The sequence below is a fragment of the Branchiostoma floridae genome, chromosome 14, assembly GCF_000003815.2.
Source record: "Branchiostoma floridae strain S238N-H82 chromosome 14, Bfl_VNyyK, whole genome shotgun sequence".
Lineage (NCBI taxonomy): Eukaryota > Metazoa > Chordata > Leptocardii > Amphioxiformes > Branchiostomatidae > Branchiostoma > Branchiostoma floridae.
The window spans coordinates 3,971,686-3,990,547 of record NC_049992.1 but is presented as its reverse complement, the minus strand read 5'-3'; the positions used below and the strand labels follow the sequence as shown (position 1 = coordinate 3,990,547).

The following is an 18,862-nucleotide window of genomic DNA, read 5'->3' as shown; positions in this document are numbered from 1 at the left end:
AATGCAGACATAATGACCAATCAAACATTTAACATTTTTCGCTCTTCTTTTTTTTTATACCTGAAAGATTACTGATGCTCTCCAAACTGACTTTTGCACTTTGATATTCATTTTCTCTTCATTATCACAAGACCAAACTGTATGTTGAATATTGGAACTCGCTCACGAGCCTTGCTATGGTTAAATGAGGGAAAAAGCAGCTAAACTCTATGTAGCTGATCTGCAGTCCCGGCTGGAAGGCCAGGGTGGCGCTCCGCACACGCAGGATGCGGTGAGGCCATCGCCAATCCGGGGTCCTGTTGGAAACAATCAACAAGAAAAGGGTCAAACCTTCAGTTGACGAAACCAATCAACAGGAAATTGTTGTTGATACCCCTGTCACATTGTCGACGATCTTCGGGCGTACTTCACGATCGCTGGAAGGTCGGCCGATTTTAAGCTCGACAGAGGGTCACGCGTATATTTCGCCTGAAAACGTCCATGTCACATTTGAGCGAGGCTCGGGCGATCGCCTAAGAATACAGTTATGATAATGAGCCTCTCATGACAAGGAGGTTGAAAGAGGGGACCTCCTTGCTCATGACATGGCGCTACCTCTTGCACGTGGACGATGTAAGACAAAACGTTCCTCACAAAATTAAAAGGCAATAATTCGATCAAATTTGATGTCTAAGTTGTGGGAATGTTTTTAACCATTTAATGGAAGGCACGGGCAGAATAGAAATGATCACAAGAAAGGAATTGTGTGATAAACCCAGCACGCATTCTACCACAGGAGCCACAATGTCAGAATCACTCGCAAGGTAAAGGAAAGGCTACATTTGCAAATAAACGGGAGTCGGGAGTCGGGCTCTGCGACCTCAAAGATCAGCGGCGACTAGCCGCTAGAACAAGTTTCGGTGCACAGCCATGCCTGCCTGCCTCCCTCCTTCCTTCTTTCCTTCCTTCCTTCAGGAAAAGTGTTCTCCAGATAAACCACAGTCCTGTGCTTGTTCCCCAGACTGGCAGAGGAAGCTCAGGACTCCAAGCTGCCCGTCGAGTATGCTGAGGACATGACTAAAACCACGCATGTCCTCAGCATACTCGACGGGCAGCTTGGAGTCCTGAGCTTCCTCTGCCAGTCTGGGGAACAAGCACAGGACTGTGGTTTATCTGGAGAACACTTTTCCTGAAGGAAGGAAGGAAAGAAGGAAGGAGGGAGGCAGGCAGGCAGGAAGGGAGCGAGGCAGGGTTGTAGGGAGGGAGGGAGGAAGGGAAGAAGGAAGGAAGGCAGGAAGGAAGGACGGAAGGAAGTTTATTGCAGCAGCTCAAGGAGGCCGCGGTATTCCTCCACCACTCTGAAGAAGAAGGCTGTTGTTTATATAGGAAGCACATTTTATGAATGAATGAATTTTATTGCCAGACAATCGTGCAAGGTATACGTATAATGCATGGCACCAGCTACCGAGAAACAATACTACAAGGCTACATACAGAACAACCAAGGACGTTAACGTTATATAGAAGCGTTGTTGGAACAACAGAATATCATGGTTAACAGCACAGTGATATGATAAATGGAATTACGGTTAGTGTATATTGGACATAGAAATACTGACAAGGCTATTCCTATGAGCCATCTTGATTATACAGTAGCTTACCGCGCCATGTCGTCGACTTCGTGGTCTTCAAGTCCACGTCCGAAATATGCGTAAGCTGAAAGGGAATTATACGAAACTTTTCTAAGGCGAGAAGAATCGATTTAAATTTCCTTAATAAAAAGCAGTTTGCTACACAAAATTATACACACACAGCTGTTATTATCATTCAAAATATACTTTAACATATTCGTTTCATGTTTTTTGTAAACAAAATTTTAACAATAATGTTAGTACATGTATACAGTTGAACAGATTCACCATATATCAAGTCCCCTATGTTTCATTCGAATACTTTTCGTCAAATATGGAAGATTGTGGGAAAGATAGAGCAGCAGCTTCATAGCTGGTTGTATCACTCCTCCGTAAATAACTTCATCAGGTTGGCAATTATTCATATAGCAAAGTTCTTTAGACACAACCAAGGAAAACTTTTGGGACGGCATTGTTGCTGCTGCAGCGCCACCTACATCGGCTATAAGTAGCAGCAAGAAGTAGTTTCCAGTCATTCTACCCTGATGATGGTGTCTGACAGACATCGAAACGTTGGAAGTAAGTTTTCCTTGGTTGTGTCCAAAGAACTTTGCTATATGGTTGTACGTGCCACGTCATACATGAACAAAGCGTAATGTGAGTGTCAAGTACAGAAGATACGTCGATGGAGGTAATATAGATGTGCAGATAATAAGATAAGCCAAAAAGCAGTTACTCAAGCAAATAGATATGGTTTTGAAACGGTCAGACATTTCAGATAGCATCCACTATCTTTCAACACTGACGAAAGATAGTGGATGCTATGAAACGTCTGACCGTTTCAAAACCATATCCTGTGGCAATTGCTTGAGTAACTGCTTTTTGTCGTAAGTACAAAAGAAATTTACGCTGGCAGTTGTACACGACTTCCAGATACTTGTGCGTGTATGGACAAGGATCCCCGAGCACTAGGTGGAAGTGGGACAACGTGCAGCTTTGCCTCGCCTGACAGAAGGACCTGGCAAAACTCAGGCTGTCTGTGCGGCAGTCGGTGGTATGGATTGAGCTGTGGCGACAAACGTCCATTGTGATCCGGCCGTACATGGAAGACAAGATGTTGAGAGCCAGTCCAGTATTACAGCTGAGCCGTAGACTATTGTAATCACAAGCGATCGATCGAATGTTTAGAGAGGTTGCTGCAACAAAGAATTGCCCAAGTCAACGGCGCTTACCTGGACCTATGCATCTGCACTAATTTTATGAGATTCGTACGAATCTTATGCAAAACTCACGAATCACTGCACGAAAACGTACGAACTTTATGAAAAAAACGCACGAATCACTGCACGAAAACGTACGAACTTTATGAAAAACGCACGAATCACTACACGAAAACGTACGAACTTTATGAAAAACGCACGAATCACTACACGAAAACGTACGAACTTTATGAAAAACGCACGAATCACTACACGAAAACGTACGAACTTTATGAAAAACGCACGAATCACTACACGAAAACGTACGAACTTTATTAAAAACGCACGAATCACTACACGAAAACGTACGAACTTTATGAAAAACGCACGAATCACTATGCGAAAACGTATACGAACCTTGTCCGACCAGGAGCACGAGCCCCACGGTAAGGAGGAGCCTGACGGCCATCTTTTCACCGGATAACAAAAGAACAAAGATTAGATTTCAGATAACTACAACTTGCAAGTTAGTTATTTGCACTGAACTATTCAAATAAACAGACAAAGGCTGAATAATTGTCAGAGCAACACCAATTAGTATATGAAGCATACAACTCCGACTGAAAGTTGACAGAAAAATGAACCAGGGAACCATCTTAGTGTGTCAGATTTTTTATGTCAAAATTAGAAAAAATCACATTTTGTTTCAAAATCAGGAAAAGTGACCTACCGCTGGTAGCAGCCATACGCTAACAAAACAAGAACCTAAACTTTGCAAGAATTCATGGACTGAAATCTATACGTACATCGACTTCACATTTCCTATTTTGTGCAAGTGTAGACATCAGTCTAACCAGATCCTTTTCTATTTTTCGTTGCGATAAAGCATTTGGCGATGACCGGGCACTAAACTCGGCCAATTTCCACGTTGTTGACATGCAAAAATCTGTGAAAATGGCCTCAAAACTTGTTTGGACTGTTGCTGGAGAATTATTCCAGACTTTGTGTTGTGGGTCAAAGTAAAATAAAAACACGAACGGAACTTACTGTTTTCCTGTACGCAGTGCAGCAGTGTGTGAAATGTCACTTCTTCTCCCGGACAGGCGCGCTCTGGTGTGTTCGGTGGCTGGTCTAACATTTATAGCAGCACATATGCAAATTTTCTGCCCATCATCTTTAAGATGCCTTTTAAGGAAAATAGCTAAGGCGTGCTGAGTGAACGCACTTCCATGATTGGTGGAGAAAGTAACATGGGTAAATTTTCGGGGAGGTGTTATGTAAATATTACATCATTCTTGATAAGCTGAACACGTATACTGTGTAGTAGGAATACCCGTACGCTCTTTAGGCCGATACCCTTACCCTCTTAAGGCCGATACCCCTACGCTCTTAAGGTCAACACCCCTACGCTCTTTAGGTCAATACCCCTACACTTAACCGTACGCATTTTTAACGTTCTTTCTGCCAAGATCACCGCTCGGCAACACGTATACTATGTACTAGGAAAAAAGCGACTAACCCTGAGGATGTGTGTGGAAAGGTTACATCATTCTTAAGTGAGATGGGCTGAACTCGTTTACTAGAGAAAAACTATCAGATTTGAGCAATCAACCACCCAAAATCAACCCTTGGAGCATGTACCACTGTCTACAACGTGTCAAAACATCTAAGGCTCCTGGTCCTAATCTAATGCCACCAAAACTCATTAAAGAATCCGCAGATGAACTTTCCAACCCCCTGACGGACATACTTAATACATCACTTAAGGCCCACTCTCACCGGACTTGCGTCAAGCTACTTGTTCACTGCGGGGTTCGTTCACTGCGTCACTGTTTTGTTTTTATTCTCAGATTTTTGTATAATTTACATATTGCGTAATACGTAAAAGTATGACGTACAAGATGACAAAATACACAAAAAGTAAGAAGATTCGTTCCTTATCTCCGAAATTCGTTGAGTATCTTTGAACAGGGACGCAGTGACGCAGGCTTGAGGTAAGTCCGGTGCGAGTGGGCCTTAAGAGAGGGTAGAGTTTGCGAGATGTGGCGGGATGCAACAATGATCCCTGAGGCTGTGCCCAAGGAATATCCAGCAGATCTGAATAAGATCCGACATACTCAGGGTCCTAACTAGTGCATAACGAGCGACTACACTATAATCTGTGAACAGTATGCTAAATGAGAATCATTCAGTCCCATCAAGGACGTCTGTGTATAACGTCCTTGGTGCCATAGAGACTGTGGAATATTGTACAAGCAACTTCATTAGGAGGGATTTTGTAGTCAAGGATATTCACTCAAGGTCCTTCCTGAACAATGGAACACTTTGGCTTAGTTTGTGAGTTGGTCTGGATTGTTTTCTTGTATTCATTTTAGTTTTCAGGTTGCTAAGTTTTGCAAATACATGTGTCATGAGTTCATGGTGTTTTTTCATTGTATAAATAAAAGTACTGCAGCTGAAACGTTTAAACATTAAAGGTGGTTGTGTTAAAGATGACAAACATAGTGTGAGAGGTTGGCAGTAGTTGTCTATGGTCTTGGTGGAAAAATGTCAGTGATGTCATTTTTATTAATTTACGACAACCCCGTCTCCGGTCTTTGTCTGACCTCCCACGTGGTCACCGCGTGTCAGTCCTTGCCTCTTCACACTTCCGCACACCACACCGGGGCTCTCATTCTGTGTTTCGTCCGCGGGAAGCGAGGCGCACGGAGACTCGCTCCCCGGTTTTCGAGTTTTGGTCAGGGATTTCCCCCTTTCCGCGATGGCGAAGCCCAAAGTTTGTTCAGTCTGCACGCTGCCAGTCAAGGGTCATCGAGGGCCGCACGGTCGTGGCAAGTGTACGGCGGGCTTCTCCCCGGGCTCAGACAACAACTCGGACAGCATTGAGGAGAGGGTCCGCCGGTCCCTGAAAAAGCTGAAGAGAGACAGCAAGGCCAAGGAGCTGGCCAAAGGACTCTGGTCGGAAGCCAGCGAAGAGGAACGGGTCCCCACCGCGAGGGACTTGCGGGAAGACGACGACCTTGCTGACAGGGTCGATAAAACCCTGGATGAAATCTTCGGTAAGAAACCGAGGAAGCGTTCCTCCTCTCGCCGGAAGGACAGAAAGGACACAAGCCAGTCCCCATCCCGCTCGCGGTCTCCAGACGCCGCCCGCTCACGCCGTCGCCTGAAAAACATCGACGACCTTCTCGGGAAACGACCGGTCTCGTCACGGAAGCGTTCTTCCTCCGACTCAACAACGAGATCCTCCACGTCCCGGTCCCGGTCAACGGACGGCTCCCGCTCCCGACGCCGTCGCAGCAACAAAGGCCACAGACGCCGACACCGGTCAGCCCGTCGACGGTACAGCTCGGACTCAAGGTCTTCATCTTCTCCACGCCGCCGCCGCCGAGGTAAGAAAAGCGGTCGCACCAAGACCATTAACGATTCCGCGTCTAGTCGGGTAAAAATCGAGTGGCCCCACCACCATGTCCACTTCCCTGGCAAGGGCAAGGGGGGCGATGGGTGTGTGACGTATGACGATCTATCAACATCCATGTTTGTGCACGGCTTCGTCAAAAATCTCTTGGAGAAAAAACACGTCAAGCGGTCTGTCCGGATCAGACTCGAACACTTATCGGATCTAATGTTTGATGCCGCTTATTACGATTGGGGCATTGTGAGGGAGACACATGCTTCTGTGTTGTATGCTATGGAGAATGGCACGATCTCCTGGTCTAGTTCTAAGGAGACTATAGACAATACCAGGGAGCGGTCCTACCGCGCCCAGGCGGGTGTATCCCACCCTCCCGCCGCGCCACGGGCTCAAGCGCGCTCGTCTGCTAGGGACCCCAACAGGCCACGCTGGTGCGAGGCGTACCAGCACGGGAACTGTCAGCAGGGGCCGGAACACTGGGACCCGCGCTGGGGACAGGTTAAGCATATCTGTTGCATGTGTCTTTTAGTCCGACGCGTGGAAGAGGAACATCCCAAGACTGAGTACCGACATGGCCCGAGATCCTTTCGTCAGCCCCCTGGTGACAACACAAGGCGAGCCGCCGGTTTCTCTTCACAGCCGGGTGCCACTGGCACCGGGGGAGGACATTATTGAACTCTATACCGCTGTGGCCCAGACCGGTGTTCCTAATTATATCGGCGCGCGAATTCCGGTCAAGACGTCACTCAATATCCCGGTCTGGCGGGCTTTGTTAGCTAATTACTCCAACACTTCACTACCCGACTTTCTCGAATTCGGCTGGCCGATCAACATTCATCCTGAAAATTACAATTTCCCACAAAATGTGCATCATTCTAATCACCGATCGGCTTTGGATTACCAAGCAGACGTGGACTTGTTTATCGACAAAGAACTCCACTACGGCGCCATGTGTGGCCCATTTCGTGCGAACCCATTCCCGTTTCCAGTCTTCCCGGCACCCCTGCAGACGGTAGCAAAACGTGACAGTGACACGCGTCGCGTCGTTGTGGATTTGAGTTACCCGTCTGGGCAGTCTGTGAATGACGCCATTCCAAAGAACACTTTTTTGGGCGAACCAATTAGTTTAGTGTATCCATCCGTATATACAATGACTGAGATGATCTTAGACAAGGGCCGAGGCTGTTTGTTGTTTAAGACTGACCTGCGCAGGGCATATAGGCAACTTCCTGTGGATCCCGCGGATTATCGGTATTTATGTTATTGTTGGCGAGACAATTGGTATATTGACACCCGTGTTTGTTTTGGTCTGCGGTCTGCGTCAGTAATGTGCCAATCAACCACGTCCGCGATCACTTTTATTGAGCGTGAAAAAGGTTATTCGGTGACAAATTATATCGACGACTTTGGTGGCGCCGAGATCGCACCTCTGGCTCCCGCGGCGTTTGCCAGCTTACAAAGAACAATAAACGTATTAGGACTCGAGGAGGCGCCTGAGAAGGCTATCCCACCCTCAACTTGCATGACATGGCTCGGGATAGAATTTGACACCGTTGAGATGGTCCGCCGGGTTCCGTCTTTTCGTCTTGAAGAAATCTCCAACTTGGTAGCGCAGTGGCTAATGAAGAGGAAGGCAACCAAACGTGAATTACAGTCCCTCGTCGGCAAGCTTGTCTTCGTTTCTGCGTGTGTTCCCCCCGGCCGGCTGTTTGTCTCACGTCTGTTAGAGTCCTTACGTAAACTCCGTTGTAATCACCACCGATGTCGATTATCTCGCGATTTTCGGCGGGACTTGGAGTGGTGGCGCCGCTTCCTCCACGAGTTCAACGGGGTCTCGCTGATCGCGTCTACCGTCTACACCGCACCGGACGACATCGTCGCAACAGACGCGTGCTCCTCGGGTTGTGGCGCTATTTCCAATGGTCAGTTCTTCCATGCCATGTTCCCTGACTTCGTGCTTCGTAAGTGTGCCCGCAAGATTCATGTCTTGGAGATGCTGACAATAGTTGTGGCGGCCCGTAAATGGGGCCATCGTTGGGCCGGTTTGACCGTGTTAGTATACTGTGATAATATCTCGTGTGTACACGTTCTGAACTCCGGTCGCTCGCGTGATTCGGACTTACTGCAGTGTTCCCGAGAGCTGTGGTTCCTAGCTGCCGTTCACAGGTTTGAGCTACGCGCTTCACACATCGCGGGCACAGACAACCGTATTCCTGACCACCTGTCGCGCTGGCATCTCTCGGACACACATCGCCAGCAGTTTGAGTTGTTGACGCGTGATGTAAACACGGTGGAAATTCCGATCTCCCGCGATGATTTCGAGCTTGACTGTCAGTTATAATCTTGACCCTTCCCGTTGTCTCAACGTTGTTCTCTTGTTCCTTTGTATCGCAGGGCGATATTCGCGACGTCTTCCGGTACACGTATATCGACACCGTCGAGACCTGCGTCGTCTCCGCGGACAGAACACGAAGCTGCCAAAGGCCCCGCGACGGCCTCGCGACCACGGATTACGAGGTGACGCGCATCGTACCCGAGACATTGATCATCGCCGAGATCTCCGACGCCTTCGCGGTCAAGCCAGTCGGACTAAATGGGCAGCGTTTGCCGAAGGAACGTGGTCTAATCTGCGGACAATTCTCCGGACGTACCTTCTCTTCTGTTTCTTCTATTGGATTTCTCCGTTCCCAGCCACGGTGGATACGCTAGAAACGTTCGCGGAGTTTCTTGCCCGCTCCTTCAAGGCCCCCGCGTCGATCGCGAACTATCTGGGTGGACTTAAAACGCTGCATGTACTCTTCGGCTACACCGTGGACGCTTTCCTGTCTACAGACATTGCGCTGTTACAAAGAGGACTCCAGAGGCGTCTGTGCCACACACCGAGACAGGTCGCGCCATTCACGCCGGACATACTGCTTCGTATATATGAACATTTAGATCTTATGGACCCGTTTCACGCCACGATGTGGACCCTGATTCTTCTCAGTTTCTTCACGTTTCAAAGGAAATCCAATTTCCTACCGAAAGGCAAGTTCGATCCTTCCAAACAATGTACGATTCACGACTTCACACTTTATAGGGATTCTCTGTTAGTGCGTATTCGCTGGTCCAAAACCTTACAGTGCGCCGAACGTGTGTTGTCAATTCCAGTCTTAGCTATTCCCAATTCCCCGTTATGTCCGGTAGCGGCATTTCGAAACATGCTACGGTTAAATGCTAATTACAGTGGTCTCGCTGTGTTTACAGTTCGCTATTCTTCTCGTGTAGTGCCATTGTCGCAATCAGTATTTGATAACGCATTCAAACGTGTGTTAGTTCAGGCGGGTCTGAACCCACAGTTGTATTCTTTACATAGCGGTCGCCGGGGCGGGGCCACGTTCGCCTTTCGCTCCGGGGTCCCGGTAGAATTGATTAAGATTCAGGGCGATTGGCGCTCACAAGCCTACCTACTGTATCTAAAAGTACCACTACGGAAACGTTTGGAGCTATGTACTAAGATGATTAGACGTATCCGATCTACACGCTATCCACCACCGTAACAGCACACTCTCGTGTACGCAAAGCTTCTACCCATGTTCCACATTAAGTTGCTAGATGTAGCGTTGAGTACTGTTCAGTTCAAGACTGTTGTTTTTACTAGTCTCCGTGCACGATGTAATTGTTAGTATGACAGTGTTTGTATAGCTTGTGACACGATTCGCAATTATCACCCGTAATCTCGATGTATGTTTTTGCTTATCTTATCTTACGGAGAGAGGGGTGGTGTGCGGGTCCTTTTATTTTCCTTTTTTCTCCACTGCGTTCTCTTGCTTTTCCCAACCGAAATTCTTTTCCTCCCTAAAATTTTCTTCCTTTTTTTTTCCGATACGGTTTGGCCTTACTTTTGGCGTGCTTCTGTGGAAAAGTACGAGAATAAATCTTTTCCCTTTGTTTGCCAAACGCGTTTCGACTCCAGTTGCTTTTAGTTAATTGTGGAAAAATGTCAGTGATGTCATTTTTATTAATTTACGACAACCCCGTCTCCGGTCTTTGTCTGACCTCCCACGTGGTCACCGCGTGTCAGTCCTTGCCTCTTCACACTTCCGCACACCACACCGGGGCTCTCATTCTGTGTTTCGTCCGCGGGAAGCGAGGCGCACGGAGACTCGCTCCCCGGTTTTCGACCCACCGCCAACCCCTTATCTCCTCCAATATCCTTATCTTAGATAAACTGTAGTATTTGCGGTTACGTAGAGTTGTATTCATGATTAGTTTGTTATCATATGTTATGATGTTCAGTGCCCGTTCCACTGACCTTTATCATGGGCGTGCTTCTGTGGAAAAGTACGAGAATAAATCTTTTCCCTTTGTTTGCCAAACGCGTTTCGACTCCAGTTGCTTTTAGTTAATTTGGTGAGTTGTGGGTAGGCTGGGGGCAAGGTTATGGTGTGGTTAAGATTTAAATGTGACTCCTGGCTTACTCCCGAACACTAGCCGAACATCGGCGGGCGGACCACTAGCCAACCCATTCTAGACCTGCCGTGTAGATTCTACAGCCGAATGTTTTCAAAATTTCAAAACATTCGGCCGACTACAGCCAACCTACGTCCCGAATCACTACCAACCATAGTCGGGAGAGAGTCGGGAGGCCATGTTCGGCTATGTGTAACCAGGGCTTTACAAATCTCTACTAACTCATTCCCAAGCAAAGTGACTATTACCAAAGCGAGGGCGAATCACCCCGAGCTTCACACGACCGACATCCAGCCAACATAGAAGAACCATAAATGTCGTATCGGATCTATCTGTGATCCAAACTTGTCCTTCGGTGCCACGACAAGCTGTCGCAGTGGTAGAAGTAGGTCAGTGAAGCAGGTAGAGGTTCCGTGTGAAGCAAGATCAAGATCATCACGTGTTAATAAGATCACGTCTCTGTAGATAAGATCAGGCCACTTCAAGTCAGTGTGGTCATGAGGGAAGAGGTAAGTGTACGGGTCAGACGAAATATGAGGGTCTGCATTGGGGGTTCTGACAACGCTTTATGCTAAATTCAGAACGAAAGGCCCGCAACGCTTTACGCCAAGTCTTGACAACAGAGTACGTAGAACAAAATAGCTTCCCTACAAATTACAGGAAATTAAAAAGACCTGCCTACGCCTTACGGAAAAGAGCCTGCAGATCCATAAATATTTGGCAGAGATACATTATTTACATCGATTGGACACCTAACCACAGTGGTACGGCTGCTATGCTTTTGTCCGCGTTGCCAAGTGATTTTGCAATTTTGCCCCGACCCTCTCGCCGCCGGTGACTTGGATTACGATGTTTGGTTGGTTGGGTGAAGGACGTTTAATACTTGGAAACGTCCGTTGGTTGAGTGGGTGGAATTTCGCGTGAATCCTGTTCCCGGCAATTTCCGTGTTTCGGCTACAGTATGGTGACCTCCGCTGGGGTCAAATCAAAGCGACTTATAAAATTAATATTCAAGCAGACAAAATTTATGGTCATTTTCACATATTTTGTAGATTCTACCCTGAACTTCAACATATTCAATTCTTATTAATTACTTTTGCACCCTGATATAAGTTCTGAGGATTTACTTGACACTGGGGATAAACTTGACACTGATCACCTACATTTTGAAATAACACAATAACACCTGGAATTGGAAATATGTCATTACCGGCAATCCAATGTCCTAAAGCATTGCATGTCAATTGTAGACAGTAATGAATAGTGTAGAACACTACAGCAGCGAGTTGAAGTTCAAGGACAGTGTATTAACTGGGTGCCTTCGAAATCAATGAGAAATATGAAGTTTTCCATGGTAAGGTTCGATGTGGAATGAGTTTGCCATATGTTTATTAGTCCAGTATATCTTTCATTGTCTTTCATTGCGTCAAGTGTCACCACCATATATTGCATTACCACCATGTAACCACAACTAAGTTATTCCTCTTATGTACGTGATTCGTAGGTCTATAGGGCTGACAGTCTTTAGTAATCATTTAAATTTGACAACGAACTGTCTTCGGGCGCTTCATGTCGGGTATATAGATACAGATACAGTATCCGTCAGAGATCTATAAGAATAATTATTATAATCTTCAAGCAGATCTTGCGGTGGCATAAGATAGTATCATAAGCTGGGGAAGGGGTTTAGACGGCAGAGGAGTTCATTGGCCACCGCTTCGCGGTTTACCGGCTAAACTCCTTCCCCAGCTCATGATACCAACTTATGCCACCTCATGATCTGCTTAGAGATAATGATTATCATTCTAACTGCCTTATGTGAGTGTTTGAAGGACTGTTTCCAGGCACCCCGTGACGTCAGAGGTCTATAAGTCTGATTTTCATGCTGACTGCCTTGAGCGAGTGTTTGAAGGACTGTTTCCAGGGGCCCCAGACGATGCCCTGCTTGGTCTCGCACTTGTGGGAGTTGTGGTACTTCCCGTTCAGGTACGAGTCCCCGCATCGCCAGTACCACCAACCGCCACCTCCGAACTTCTCCGCGCAGTTACAGCCGCACTCGTCATTGTCCCTACAAGGGAGAAAACAGTCATCGTTATCGCTGGTAACACCATACAGTCGGTACCGCTGTACCATCAATATTATTACAAAAGTACCACCGGCAATCACCACCTTCGAACTTCTCTGGGCAGTTACAACCGCACTCGTCATTATCCCTGCAGAGGGGGGAATAGTACCACTGTCAGTACCACTCGTACCATAGTACAATCAATGCTACAGTATACTAGTACCACCAGCCACCAACTTCAAACTTCTTCGCGTACCGTAGTACCATCAATGCTACCGTACCACTAGCCGCCACCTCCGAACTTCTACGCACAGTTACAGCCGCACTCGTCATTATCCTTGTACTATGAAAAAAACAGTACCACACATTATCACTGGTACCACCGTACCGTAGTACCATCAATGCTACAGTACCACTAGCCGCCACCTCCGAACTTCTACGCACAGTTACAGCCGCACTCGTCATTATCCCTGGAGGGAAGGGAACAGTTATCAGTACCATCGGCACCACAGTATCAAAGGTACCAACATTACCAACAATACCAACATTACCAACAATACCAACATTACGTGTAGTACCACCAGCCGCCACCACCTCTGACACCACCATACTTTCACATTCACTTTCACTTTATTTGTTTTAGCAGGATGGTACACTGCATCACCTGTGACGGGCACCCGTCGTACTACTACGATACTAAGGCTCATTAAAAACGTCACATTTCCAAACCGGGGCCCGGCCGGGCTGTCTGTGGAAGTGAAAATAGAAATATATGCGTACAGATACACACAGATGATGCCCACGACTATTCTATTTACGTCTTGTGTAGTTTGGCGACTTTCGTATCCTACTTTCTGTTCCCAAAAGCTGTCCGGCCGGGCCCCGCTTTGGAAATTTGACGTAATCTCCCAGCATATCCAACGGTACCATAAGATAGTATCAAAAGCTGGCAGAGGACTGAAGCCTCTATACTATCTTATTGTTACCGTAGGATCTGCTTGAAGACTAAAGATTAAAGGTGACGTAGACCTAAAAGGTGACCGTAGAGCTCACCTGTCGCGCGTAGAGAACTTCTTGCCGCTCAGCGACACGGGACGCAACATGGCGTCCCCACCTGTGCTACCTGTGAAGTACCCCGACAGGTGTAAGGTGTAGTCCTCCTTCTCCCCTCCCACTCTGAAGCTGCTGTACTCCGTGAAGGCGCGGCCCCCCTCCCAGTCAGTGAAGTCCAGGTGCAGGATGTACTTCCCTACGCTGGTCAGCGCGTGCAGCTTGTCCAGTCCCAGCCAGAACTCACCCTCAAGGTCACCGAACCCAAGCTGGTACTCCTCCCAGGTCCGGTTGAAATCCACCTGGAAATTTGCCAATCAGAATTACTAATCTCAATTTAAGCAGGGTTGCGGCTAATATGAAGCTTGATATTCTAGTATTTTTCGGGGTTTCGTACTTTTTCAATTCGTTTGTTACTCAGAAAGAGCCACAATATGCCGAGGGCCACAAATGTGCACTCCTCCCAAGTTCGGTTAAAATAATATTAAATTCACCTGGAAAATTTGTCCATCAGAATTTAAAAAAATCTCCAAGCAGGGTTGTGGCTAATGTTCAGTTTGATCTTCAGGTAGTTTTCGGGGTTTCCTACATGTAAGGTTACGTCACTTTTTTTCCTTTTATGTCTCAGAAAGAGGCACGAGCGCCACAAATGTGCATTCCTACCAGGTCCGGTTAAAAGCCCTCAGGAACGGATTTGCTGAAGTCGCTCACTCGGTGGTTTATTTGATGGTTATAGGAACCGATCATGCTTTATGACACCTATACACTTCAGCGCGGGTCATAAGTGGTACTAGTAATCTACAAGCAGATCTTACAGTTTGCGAGCCCAATATCATAAAACTTGTTTACCTTTATCCTCGGGGCATCATATATTCATTTTTTTAAACAGCATATTAATGGAAATCCGGATACTCAAGACCGTGGACGGTGGTTTTTATCAGTAATATTTTGGATGTATTGAAATTTGAAACTATCGTCCGTCGATTTTATATCCCTAAATACACTGCTTTTAAACGGATAAAGGGTACCCCGCGGATAAAGGTGAACTAGCGTTAGTGGTATAATATTGTGTTCAATGTAACTTGACAAAAGGAAAGCATTCTGCATTTTCGCTTAAATGTTGCCTTTCTAGTGACATACAGACGCCAAGAAGAAATGTACGTCAATGTGTCATTACGTGGTCTAGTTGATGTCACATAATAATCTATGCATGACGTCACCCACTGTCCCGTCCTGTCGCCGCTGAACTGTCGTCCAACCGCCGTTCTTATTCTCCATGTCACAGTACACTGGGAACGGGTCGCCCGGGTACGAGAGCGGCTTGATGACGTACACACCGTTGGTGACGGACCCGCGCTCGTAAACTTCCACACAGTCTCTAGCGGCTGGGAACGGAAGTGCAGACTTAATGTACGTAAGCTCCTTGCTCAGCATATAAAAATGTTTAAGATTGTGTAAAGTAACATCTGATCCTGTATGGGTATCACGTTGCGATTTAGTTTTCTAACACAATGTTTCGCACAATCTTTATAGACAAAAGTACAGTGACTTTAATCTACTGTATAATGCATACCTACAACAAACAAGAAGATACAAATAGATTGACCTACGTTTATCACAAGGTGAGTGCGTTTAGGCTACTATTGTTTACACATAAAACAACATGTTAACGTTTAACAATGAACGATATACTAGTCGACTACGAAATGTCTGTGTACACTACAGACTTTGGCGGACTGCATTGATGTATCCTTTAATTTTTTTCATGTCAATAAACTTATGTTTTGATAGATTTGGATATGTCGAACGCCTGCGAAGGTTCCTGATCATGAAAACAGTATGTGTTATCTGTGCACCTTTTCGTCCTTTTAGGTTTGAGAAGTTTTGTTAATTTGAAGATATAACGTTAGTTTAAGCCCGACTTTCATGAACGATAATCATGAATGAAAACCTCTCCATATGGCAGCTACCTGAGTAACTTGTATTGTGTTAGATTTTAATAGCTCACATGTACATCTAACGGTGCTACACGGACATTTACCTGTCTCCTCAGTGGGTACACCTGTGTCAGGTACAGGTTCGGGATCATCGTGGGGGGTCAGGTGAGACCTGCCAGGTGAGGTGGAGTCGCATTCCTCCTCTTCTTCTGCTGTTCCGTCTGCGAAGCACTGTTCCTGTGCCCAGCCTTGATGGCACACTAGCAACAACACTAACAATGCATACAAAGTTCTTTCAAAACACATCTTCGTACACTGTTCCTTATGGTCCTCCTAAAAACTCAAGCTGAGACGTTAGACAAAAGGGGGTACGGCGACGATGACGTCATGGCGTGATGACGTCACGACGCGCGTGGTGGGTCTTGGTTCGTCCGCGTTTGTTTGCTTGTTTGTCACGAACGTCGTCGTCATGATTCTCTGCTGTTTGAGTCCTTTTGCTGACATGGCTAAAATACAGAAACTTTCGTAAAGCCTTATCTACAGCTACAGATACACAAATGTATATATACAATATTCTAACGAGGTACCAGATGATGAATAACAAGGTTATGTACTGTGGCCTTGCATTGGCTTCAAAGTTTCCAATATCTATTATTCCATACCTACTTGCACTCTGTTAGGGTCCATACGATAGAATTCATGTATTGAATGAACTGAATCAAATTCATTTGAGCAAGGGGAAAGAAGAGTGAGTAGAGTTGAGAGTTTTATTAATAGTTTATTTGAACAATCTATAATAGCATACTGTCTGCTCTTTCATCATGGGAACCGAACAGCTGCCGACCAATCCGATCCAAGCGTCACCCATACGTCCTACGCTGTCGTGGGTAGAGGTTCCGCTAGAGAGCGCACGACAATGTCTGCAACATAGGCCATGGACCTGAGGTAACCCCTGCCATTCTCTGGTCTCACATGATGAAACAGTCAACACACCTGATGTTACCTGAGCGAGGTGGGTCTAACGTGGGCTCACTTCAGTCTCACATGTACACACCTGTAACACACAGGTAACTCAGCTGTGCGAGTAAGACATGCCGAGAGGACATCCGCTGGAAACCATGGATCTTGAAGACGTGAGTATATGATACTCTCCAAACAGAGGTTAGGCTACGGCTGTTTTTAAAACGTTTTCAGGCGTATACAAGTTGGCCTAGAGACATGAAAAAACGGTACAAGATAGAAAGCCTGATGAAAACGCTTAAAGCTACGTCAAAAACAGTCGGAGCCTGACCTCTGCTTGGCGCTAACTTAGTCCCTACGCGGCCTTCCTACAGGAGTAATGATCATACAAAAAAAGGACTAACTGGCCAGTAGAGTCAGTCAACGCTTACATTTAACATTTAACATTTCCCCGGAGTTCCAACAAACCCTTTGGTATCAAAACTCCCCTGGTATTATCCTCCATATTCGCCAGGTACAGAGTAGTGTTAAGTATTGTTGTCTTCGTTGTTACACTTGACGTACAGTATCACTGCCCCCGAGGTTATAATAGTTAATCATTACAGTATGCAAACTCTTTGAGTGTCGCGTTCTAGTCTCCAAGCAGACCCTACGGTGCCTTGGAAACAATATCAAAGCTGGCAAAGGAGTATAGCCGGCCAAAGGGAGATAGCCGGCTAAGGGAGTCAAACGGGCACCGGTGCCTTGCCAGCTTTGATACTATTTCTAAGGCACCGTAGGGTCTGCTTGGAGACTATCGCGTTCGTGCTTCAGAATGTTTTCTTATAATAAAGACATGGTGGACATCTTGTCACTATTGTATAGAAGCTCGGCTGTAGTTTCTGAGTTTAACGTACGGTTTGTCTGGCGAAGATTTCTAAACTAAAGAGAAATACCCACACACATATCCACACACACACACAACACATACTATCTTTTTCTGACACTTAAGGCTTGGACTGGAGGTATAGATTGGAAAAAAAGTTCTCCTCGGCAAACCAACTTCTCTGGTGTGTTTTCTGTCTGTTTGGCCAATATCTACTATTTTTACAGCGACCTGGGGCGCCTGGTAGAGGCTAACATAAACCATCCACCGTGAAAATTGTGTCGAACGTATTTACTATATATATAGAGAAGTCACAAAGTATATCCCAACTTCCCCACATTGACAGACGAACAGAAAGCCACCTTTCTCTTGAAATCGCAGAACCCACAAATTTTAGAAAATGTGGGGCTTTTCGTCTCCCTCTGCTTCCAAAAAAGAAGTCAAACCCAACCTGTTTAGAAATAGCCAACACTAGTATTAGATTAGAATATTGTTTATGACTGTCCATTGTCACTATGTGTATACCATGTACTTGCAATTAGCCCTCGAGCACGAACTTGCAAATAAACTTCTTCAATTCCCTATATAACATGGCGGATAAATGTGGGTCAACTCCCGCCATAGTAGATCCTGCTATAGCGGTGATGCAGATAAGGGACCGGCCAAGGTACAAAACCACAAGAAATGACGAGTCACGCTGGTATACGAACGTCTGGTTTTTAATGGCGAGTCACGCTGGTATACGAACGTCTGGTCTTTACTTAAAGTCGTGTGAAGACACCAGTAAAGTGAGGAATCTGTAACGAAACGTGTCAGTATTATAGACTTTGGATGACTTGCTCATTTATGAGGGCGCAAACTCAGCACGGTTTAGCATATATAAAGTTATGTTGCGACTTCAGTGTTTGTGTACCGCCCGGCGCACGCCAGTATGCGGACTTTGCCTAGTCTCCAAGCAGACCCAACGGTGCCTTAGAGATAGTATCAAAGCTGCCAAAGGAGATAGCCGGGCAAATGGAGATAGCCGGCTAAGGGAGTCAAACGGGCACCTGGTGCCATACTAAGTCCCTGGCCAGCTTTGATACCATTTCTAAGGCACCGTTGGGTCTGCTTGGAGACTAGACTTTGCCAGAATGGGAGCATTTTGCCCTCCACATTTGCTTGGAGGTTTATTAAAGAAGCAAAGCAGACCCCACTGTACTCTTCTGTATATCTCAGTCGTGTTTTCAGTGGCTGCCCAATGAGTCAGGAAAATAGTACAGTGAGCGATACTAACTCATAAGGGCATTGGAACAACGTAGCAGGAAATC

General features: G+C 46.3%; 4 protein-coding genes across 5 annotated transcripts in view; 2 read left to right on the top strand and 2 right to left on the bottom strand.

Moving 5' to 3' along the window:
- Positions 1-207: 207 nt before the first annotated feature.
- On the bottom strand, positions 208-4,105 carry LOC118430931 (latrophilin-like protein 1). Its single transcript, XM_035841959.1, has 6 exons — positions 3,856-4,105; positions 3,226-3,277; positions 2,518-2,805; positions 1,640-1,694; positions 977-1,122; positions 208-296 (listed from the first exon to the last, which is right to left on the bottom strand). Exons 2-6 carry the CDS (start codon positions 3,275-3,277, stop codon positions 208-210), a joined length of 630 nt encoding a protein of 209 aa, XP_035697852.1. The 5' UTR covers positions 3,856-4,105.
- Positions 4,106-7,453: 3,348 nt separating this feature from the next.
- LOC118429892 lies at positions 7,454-10,581 on the top strand. Of its 2 annotated transcripts, none has more exons than XM_035840517.1 (2): positions 7,454-8,184; positions 8,618-10,581. In XM_035840517.1, the coding sequence occupies exons 1-2, from the start codon at positions 7,551-7,553 to the stop codon at positions 9,760-9,762; spliced, it is 1,779 nt and encodes a 592-aa protein (XP_035696410.1). In that variant the 5' UTR covers positions 7,454-7,550; the 3' UTR covers positions 9,763-10,581. The 2 variants fall into 2 exon arrangements, with proteins under 2 accessions (XP_035696410.1, XP_035696411.1); XM_035840518.1 differs by having other exon boundaries at positions 7,461-8,145.
- Positions 10,582-12,532: 1,951 nt separating this feature from the next.
- On the bottom strand, positions 12,533-16,157 carry LOC118430930 (angiopoietin-2-like). Its single transcript, XM_035841958.1, has 5 exons — positions 15,832-16,157; positions 15,015-15,175; positions 13,794-14,092; positions 12,829-12,888; positions 12,533-12,743 (listed from the first exon to the last, which is right to left on the bottom strand). The coding sequence occupies exons 1-5, from the start codon at positions 16,031-16,033 to the stop codon at positions 12,533-12,535; spliced, it is 933 nt and encodes a 310-aa protein (XP_035697851.1). The 5' UTR covers positions 16,034-16,157.
- A 559-nt stretch (positions 16,158-16,716) lies between these two features.
- Positions 16,717-18,862, top strand: part of LOC118429898 (high affinity cationic amino acid transporter 1-like) — a 15,597-nt gene continuing 13,451 nt past the window's right edge. Inside the window, exon 1 of the mRNA XM_035840525.1 lies at positions 16,717-16,860. Coding sequence (XP_035696418.1) covers positions 16,819-16,860 — 42 coding nt within the window. The 5' untranslated portion in view covers positions 16,717-16,818. The remainder of the gene's footprint in view (positions 16,861-18,862) is intronic.

Coding starts and splice junctions, on each gene's coding strand:
- LOC118429892 (XM_035840517.1), top strand. CDS start 7,551: ATGTGCCAATCAACCACGTCCGCGATCACTTTTATTGAGCGTGAAAAA. Junction 8,185..8,617: donor GTTCCCTGACTTCGTGCTTC/GTAAGTGTGCCC, acceptor TTTGTATCGCAG/GGCGATATTCGCGACGTCTT.
- LOC118430930 (XM_035841958.1), bottom strand. CDS start 16,033: ATGTGTTTTGAAAGAACTTTGTATGCATTGTTAGTGTTGTTGCTAGTG. Junction 15,176..15,831: donor TGTACCCACTGAGGAGACAG/GTAAATGTCCGT, acceptor TTCCGTTCCCAG/CCGCTAGAGACTGTGTGGAA. Junction 14,093..15,014: donor AGCGGCGACAGGACGGGACA/GTGGGTGACGTC, acceptor GCAAATTTCCAG/GTGGATTTCAACCGGACCTG.
- LOC118430931 (XM_035841959.1), bottom strand. CDS start 3,277: ATGGCCGTCAGGCTCCTCCTTACCGTGGGGCTCGTGCTCCTGGTCGGA. Junction 1,695..2,517: donor AGTCGTGTACAACTGCCAGC/GTAAATTTCTTT, acceptor ATTCCCTTTCAG/CTTACGCATATTTCGGACGT. Junction 297..976: donor GGAACAAGCACAGGACTGTG/GTTTATCTGGAG, acceptor TGTTTCCAACAG/GACCCCGGATTGGCGATGGC.